This window comes from Lathyrus oleraceus, chromosome 4, assembly GCF_024323335.1.
Source record: "Lathyrus oleraceus cultivar Zhongwan6 chromosome 4, CAAS_Psat_ZW6_1.0, whole genome shotgun sequence".
In the NCBI taxonomy this organism is placed as follows: domain Eukaryota; kingdom Viridiplantae; phylum Streptophyta; class Magnoliopsida; order Fabales; family Fabaceae; genus Lathyrus; species Lathyrus oleraceus.
Genome location: NC_066582.1, coordinates 399,392,394 through 399,399,742, shown reverse-complemented (window position 1 = coordinate 399,399,742; position 7,349 = coordinate 399,392,394). Strand labels below are relative to the sequence as shown.

At 34.9% G+C, this 7,349-nt stretch overlaps 1 protein-coding gene across 1 annotated transcript; it reads left to right on the top strand.

Moving 5' to 3' along the window:
* The first annotated feature begins 583 nt into the window (after positions 1 to 583).
* LOC127075664 (protein ENHANCED PSEUDOMONAS SUSCEPTIBILITY 1) lies at positions 584 to 2,067 on the top strand. Its single transcript, XM_051017113.1, has one exon. It carries the CDS (start codon positions 641 to 643, stop codon positions 1,967 to 1,969), a length of 1,329 nt encoding a protein of 442 aa, XP_050873070.1. The 5' UTR covers positions 584 to 640; the 3' UTR covers positions 1,970 to 2,067.
* The last annotated feature ends 5,282 nt before the right edge of the window (positions 2,068 to 7,349 follow it).

Genomic DNA, 7,349 nt, shown 5'->3' with positions numbered 1-7,349 from the left:
AACCATTATAAAATCTATTATTTTTTAATTAAAAAGATAAAATTAAACCTTTCAAATTTTAGGACCAATACTGCCGCACATGTTATACATTGGGAAAGACTGGCCCAGCTGCTCCAAGACTTAAAGTGAAATCAAGTACATATTTAAAGGAATATTCCAAGTGAAGTGAACTTATTAACCTCCTTTGTTGGCTTTTTGCATTGCATTATTGTGCATAGGATAAAATTGCACATGCGTGCCACAGAAACATGTACCGTACATCGAAAATCTTGCCGACAGTTTTAATATTATTATTATTATTATTATTATTATTATTATTATTATTATTATTTTATTAATATTATTATTATTATTATTATTATTATTATTATTTTAATATTATATTATTATTATTATTATTATTATTATTATTATTATTATTATTATTATTATTATTATTATTATTATTATTATTATTATTATTATTTTGGTACAACCCACGTGATTCTCATATTGTCGCATGGGTTAATTGGCCTACTAAAACGTGGCGATTATGTGCAGCTCAATATTTATTTATAAATAGACTGAAGTGAGTGCACTACTACACACACTCCTAAGAACAACAACATCATAGTTATATATAGAATTCTTCACCTTGGATATGAGTTCCGTCCAAGTTCTATCCACCACAACAATTCATGCACAAAATCACAATCTCAATGGCTCAAATGATCGTACAATCGATCTATCCCCATGGGATCTACAATTCCTCCCATTTGGATATAATCAAATAAGTTTTGTTTATCGTCATTCAAACAAATCAGATATATTTAACCAAATCCAGCACCTTAAACAATCCTTTTCCTCTGCCCTTGATTTTTTCCACATCTTCGCAGGTCGTCTCAAAATCACACAACACGGAGATAACACTATCTCTTGTTCTATCAAATGTAATAACAAAGGTGCACTATTTGTTCATGCCGCAGCAAAATATATTACTGTGAATGATATTCTTGAACCCACTCATCTTCCTTATGTTCATCACTCACTTTTCTTAATGAACGGAATAAAAAACTACCAAGGGACATCACATCCATTACTCGCAGTTCAAGTAACAGAGCTAGATGATGGAATATTTATCGGGATTACATCAAGCCATGTGGTTGGTGATGCTAATTTGTTTTCCAATTTTAACAATTTGTGGGCAAAAATCTCAAGAGGGTCTTTTGAAGTGTCCAAAACTCCAATATTTGAACGTTGGTTTCCTAAAGGTATTGAATGCCCCATTCGATTTCCTCTCACAATAGAGGCACAAAGTAATCTTAAAGAAAAAAAACTAAACCCACCAGAGAGAATATTTCATTTCACAAAAGAAAATATTGCAAAACTAAAATTTAAAGCCAACTTTGAGGCCGGTAAAAAAAATATATCTTCTTTGCAAGCAGTTTTAACTCACATTTGGCGTTCTTTTACACGTTCTAAAAAAATTGACTACGAAACTGATGTGAGTTTTTCGATTGATATAAATGTCAGACAAAGACTGGATCCTCCTTTGCATGAAGATTATTTTGGTAATGCTGTAATAGAATGTTTGGTTACAATGAAAGCTGGTGAATTGTTGGACGATGGTGGACTTGGCAAAGGTGCATTGAAGATGAATAAGATGATTGCTTCGCACACTGATGAGATGATAAGAAGTCACTATGAAAAGTGGTTAATAAAACCGATTTTTTATGTTACACCTAAAGATGTGTCCCAAAATAAGGGTTTGGTGATTGCTTATTCACCTAGGTATGATGTATATGGTAATGATTTTGGTTGGGGGAAACCTGTGGGAGTTCGAACCGGTGGTGCAGATAAACGAGAAGGAAAAATTAATGTGTTTGCAGGTGTAGAAGAAGGTAGTATGGTACTTGAAGTGTGTCTTTCTTATGATATTTTAGAAGCAATGGAAAATGATCTAGAGTTTATGGATGTTGTCTCACCCTAATATGAATTTTAAATTCTATTAATGATTTAGAGTCAATTTTGACCTAGAATCATTAATCTTGAGCATTTTTTATTATTAAAATAAGTGATTTCACATAATCTTAAATGTTTTATTTATATTTTCACTGATTTTGTCGCTTTATTTTTATATCTGTATGTGGACATGACTTTTTTTATTTCGCCATAATGTTCATTAAATTCACATAAATAAATCATATTTGATTTAAATTAAATGTAAAGTAAATCAATGACTTTGGCGTCTTCTACTTTTTTTTAAAAGCAAATAAATATATATATATATATATATATATATATATATATATATATATATATATATATATAAATGAGGCAATAAAAGACATAAGGTACAAATATAAGAAATTGAGAAGCGGTAGAAGAAGTAAAAAAACACGTTGCATTAAGGAAAAATACAAAACTAAAATCAACCTGATACAACACCCGCAAGAAGCCAACCATAGAAGACGACAACAAAAATCCAAACAAACACGAAATCTCAAGAAATTTAAAAACAATGAATATCAGAAAAGATCACTGACTAGATATCTCTATCCAAATACCTAAAACATGACACCAATCTCCAATGAACGACAAGAACACTCCAAGAGGAGGTCAAAGACGCTCAATATGTTATTGGCTCATATACTAGATATGGTTCTTGAGTCATGCCGAGAAAACACATGAGTTCCCCACTGACCTACCAAGATACATTTTCTATGCCAAAAAATTGCTCATGTCTTTCACGTCCTTTGTTGTCACCAACTTACCTGAAAGCATTATATCATAATGAGATTTCCAAATCGTTCAGACCACAACTTGCCAAATCATCAACCACCCCCCTAAGCTTAAATGTATTACCACAATTATAAAACATCTAAAAAGAGTCAAAGAATCCTAGGGTATGACAATAGACAAACCTAACCATATAAAAATCTTATACCACACAAGAATCATTACCTCATAAGTGATAAACAAATAAGAGGAAAACTCTGAAACCTTGAACAGAAAGGGAAAGGGACACCCACGTGACCGATGTTAATCTCCCTAGTAAGTAAGTTCTCTCTAGTTGGGATCATATCCTGTAGGAATTTCCAAGAGAAAACTAACACTTTAGGAGGGTAACTACTCTAGATACTAGATAAAACCGACTCCACCGTCGAGATATGACAATCCCTAGGGAACTCGCGAGAGAGAAGAAAATAGTACGCAAGTGCCAAATAATATGAACCATCTTTAGAATGGCTCAACCACCATTTATCAGATTGGGAGAAAGGTATACAATTCCTAACTAAGGTTAGATGATGTCAAATCATAACCAGCTCATGCTAAAAAAATATGAGATATTCTTCACTTAAGATCTCAAACCCAAGTCTGCCCCTCCCACTTACCAAGCTATCAGACTAAGTGATGCTTATCATACACTCAACTTTTCCCTACCTCCACATCAACATCTTGAACCCTAATACACGAGTAAACATCCCATACATGTCATCTCATATGCATCTATACTTAATGATCCACAATAATCTATAAACTCAAGGTATGACATTCATCTGTGAAGCCTCAAGACCCTCTGATCATGTCGAGGTCTGCTCAAGCCACCTTAACTCTAATCTTTATCCTCAAGCATCCAACAAAGCTTAGGGGATCATTCAAGGCATCTCATTCACTCTCCAAACCCAATTTGGAAGGTGAGTCCTCTTTGAAGATGCCTTAAGATTCATCTGGTCACCTAAGGACCCTAACCCTAGCTCTTGACCCTCATTGGCTTGCACACGTCATGATTCACCATGGATCTTGACCATGTCATTAAGGATCCCTAAAATCCAAAGTTTGTTCATACCCCACACCTTTGAAACATATCAATATGACCATTTGCATCACCAAACCCTAATCCATTTGACCTTGGTTCTTGATAAAACTTGTGGCTCAAGAAACCCAATCTAGGTATCCCTTGATCATTGACCTTGCTTCATTTTTATCATCCAATCACACCACCACTCACTTAGCATTAATTCATGCATATTACAATCAAAACCCACCCTTTAAACACTCATCCAATACATGTTACAAGTACTTGTTTTGGTCATGGTTTTTGAACTTTCAAGGCACTTGATCCACCCATGAGCTTGACCTAAAATCATTCCACAAAGCCCCAAATATCATTTCCCATACGTTATTATCATATGAACTTAAAACATCCATCATTATGCCTTGGAAATCTATAAATCATCAAAACCACATTTTTAGGTCATATTAGTTGGTCATGTTTTGGAAAGAATGGCTCATGGCAAGTTCCAAAGATCATAACTTTATCATTTGAAACTCTTTTTAAGATCTTCTTTGAGCCAAATGTCCTAAATAAGTTCCTTTCCAACATTGTTTCAAGGTCCAAGATCTACTCATTGAGGAAGGACCTCAATTTTTGCATTGGCCAAGCTGGTCCAACATGCCTACCATGCCCTAAAACATGACCAAGACCACTAGTTTTACCACATTGCCATTTCCAAACCACAACTCCTTTGGACCTGATTCTCTTTTCATCTAATCAAGGACATGGCAAGGAACATTTGGCACAAGTTTTAGACAAAATGCACGAGTCAATTTCATTTGGCATTGGTTCAAACATTGAAGATCATCCTGATGCACAAACTAGACATCCCAAGTCAGATTTTGCAATTTCATGTGCCAAGCCCTCAAATGACATTGATCTGATCCCAATGTTCCCCAAACACATTGCATATGGTAGTATGGTATGTTTAGAAGTCAACTTGGATGCCAATACCTCATAAATAAAAAAACTTGATCCCATGTGAAAAGTGGAATTTTTCCTAAAATGGCAAAAAGAAAAACCAACACAACTCTGATTCAAGCCCTTTGTCTATTCCTAATCAATTCTAAGGACCAAAACCAATTGATCTGAAGTGCAAGTAAGGTCATAATGAAGACACACATGTCTGCCTAAGTCCAACCTTGAGCATGCTTCGAGCCACTTCCATTTTCTAAAGAAACCTCACTCATTCTCTCACATATCCATTCTAACACCTTCCCTATAAATAGGGGAAGGTTTCACATTCATTTAACAAGCTTCAAAAGCCAAAGAAACCTTGGTGCATACTCGAGTTGAACCTCCAAAAATAGAGTTTTGTTTTTTAAGTTTGAAACTATTTCAATCCCCAAATAACCACCCAAAATCTATCTCTGAACTTCACTCAAACTTTCCCAAGTCCTAACTCACCTTCCCTGAGCCTCACCTGAGCTGAGCTAAGTCATTGAAACACCACTCTGGAATCAATTCCGATCAGGTAGTTCCACTCACCCCCATCTCTCGAAAATTCAACTCAAAATTCCTCTTTGATCATTAACCCCATACTTTTAGCTTTGATTAACCAATATCCACCATTTAATTTTTAAGTTAGGTCAACTTGCTTCTTATGGTTCTTGGGGAAATACTCCACACTCAGAGCCAATCAATGGCTCATGAGTGTGGAAGATGTTTTGTTTTTGATTATGCAAGTTATCTCCATGCTTAAATCTGGTTAAAAACACTCGTTTTTGAGTTTTGATTTTCAAAGGTTGGAGGTTGAAGATGATCGTTTGCGCGCGTTTAAATTCAAATGTATTGGTTGTCATGTCCTGATTGGCTGAGTCACACGTGCTTTCTTTCTAGTTTGTTGTTTTATTATTAATTTGTTTGAGCGTGTTTGTTTTCACAAGCGAGCACTTGGCCCAATGGGAGACGGGGTTGATCCCCCATGACCCCAAGGTCAGGGGTTCAACCCCCAGCGTGTGCATTTTTGTCCCTTTTATTTCATTTCACTCATATTTTATTTATTTTCACCTTATTTAATTCCATCTTGGTTTTATTTTTTATCCTCACTTATTTTATTATTCTGAAAATATTTTCAACATAGACCCCTATTATTTTTGTCTCTAGTATTTATTTAAGCTTTCATTGTTACAAATCTATTGTATGTTTATCATTTGATCATCTTCAATACTTTCCATCAGTGATAATTTATCCTCTGATGCGCCATATTTTGAATCTATTGACCTAAGGATAGATAATTCTCAAGTGTTGGTCCATTGTTCATAATGTTATTTTAACTTAACTTTACTAACATTGATCCCCACTAATCTATTATTATCATTGTTATTTGGTTATTTACTTTTATGTTTTTACTTTGTAATTTACATTCAAGTACTCATCATCATACTCATTGTATAAACTCATCATACATATTTACTTATTATCATTTACTTATTGTTATCATACATTAAAAACAACAAAAACATGACAAAAATGTTAATATCAAAAACAAATCATTCCACTTAATCAACTTGGACTAGAGGATCTCATCCTAAGACCTTTTCTTAAAGGTCCTTACAATGAGACCCTTTACTTTTTCTTGTTGGTTACTTCGCATACCTGTAGCATTACCCAATTTCATAATCAAATAAACAAACCCTTGATCCAACGTCAAGTGAAATTTTCATAATCAAATTAAAAAATACAATAAAATTACGATTAGTATTGTGCGCTACGAGCCTTAAGTGGTGGAGAATGAGTAAGAATGGAGCATTCCTACCCTTACTCTGATTATTTCGGACGTAATATGCTTGGCTTGTAGTATAGAATTATCACCTCCGCGCATAAAGTTTAGTTCAATCTAATCTCAAACATTCTTTTCATAAACCCATATTCAAGGAAAAATCAACACAACCCATCAAACCTTATTTTTTGTGCATTAGGGTACCACCCCGAAAACCCTTTTTCTCAAAGGTAAAATCAACCAACACACAATCATTTTCTACTCCGAACTACATAGATCTGATTCCTCTTCACCCGACGAGTGATACGTAGGCACAAAGGCCATAATCCTTGGCGAGCACAATAAACACAAACTCCCAGAGTCCAATCATTTTTACATACTCTTTTGAAAATAAAATAATAAACGTGATAAATACCCCCATACGTAAACAACCCAAATGGTTCCCATGGATGTGAGGGGTGCTAATACCTTCCCCTTGCGTAACCGACTTCCGAACCCAAGTCTCAGTTGTGAGACCGATTCCTTATCACTTCCCGTGTGCATCCCTTTATTTCTCTGAAGGATTTATCGATTATTTCCCCTCGCCTCTCTGATAGAGGCAATATAAATAATAGTCGGCGGCGATTCTTCTGATTTGCCCCTTTCTCTTTGAAAGGGGAATTCTTTAGTTCATAGTCCTAGTTCACTCGCTCCCATCAGAAATCCCGTGGTAGCGACAGGTGGTGACTCTACTGGGGATCAACTAGTTTTCCCTAATTAAGTCTAGCCTAGTTTGGGTTGTTTTTCCTTTTTTGTGTATGTGGGGATTAT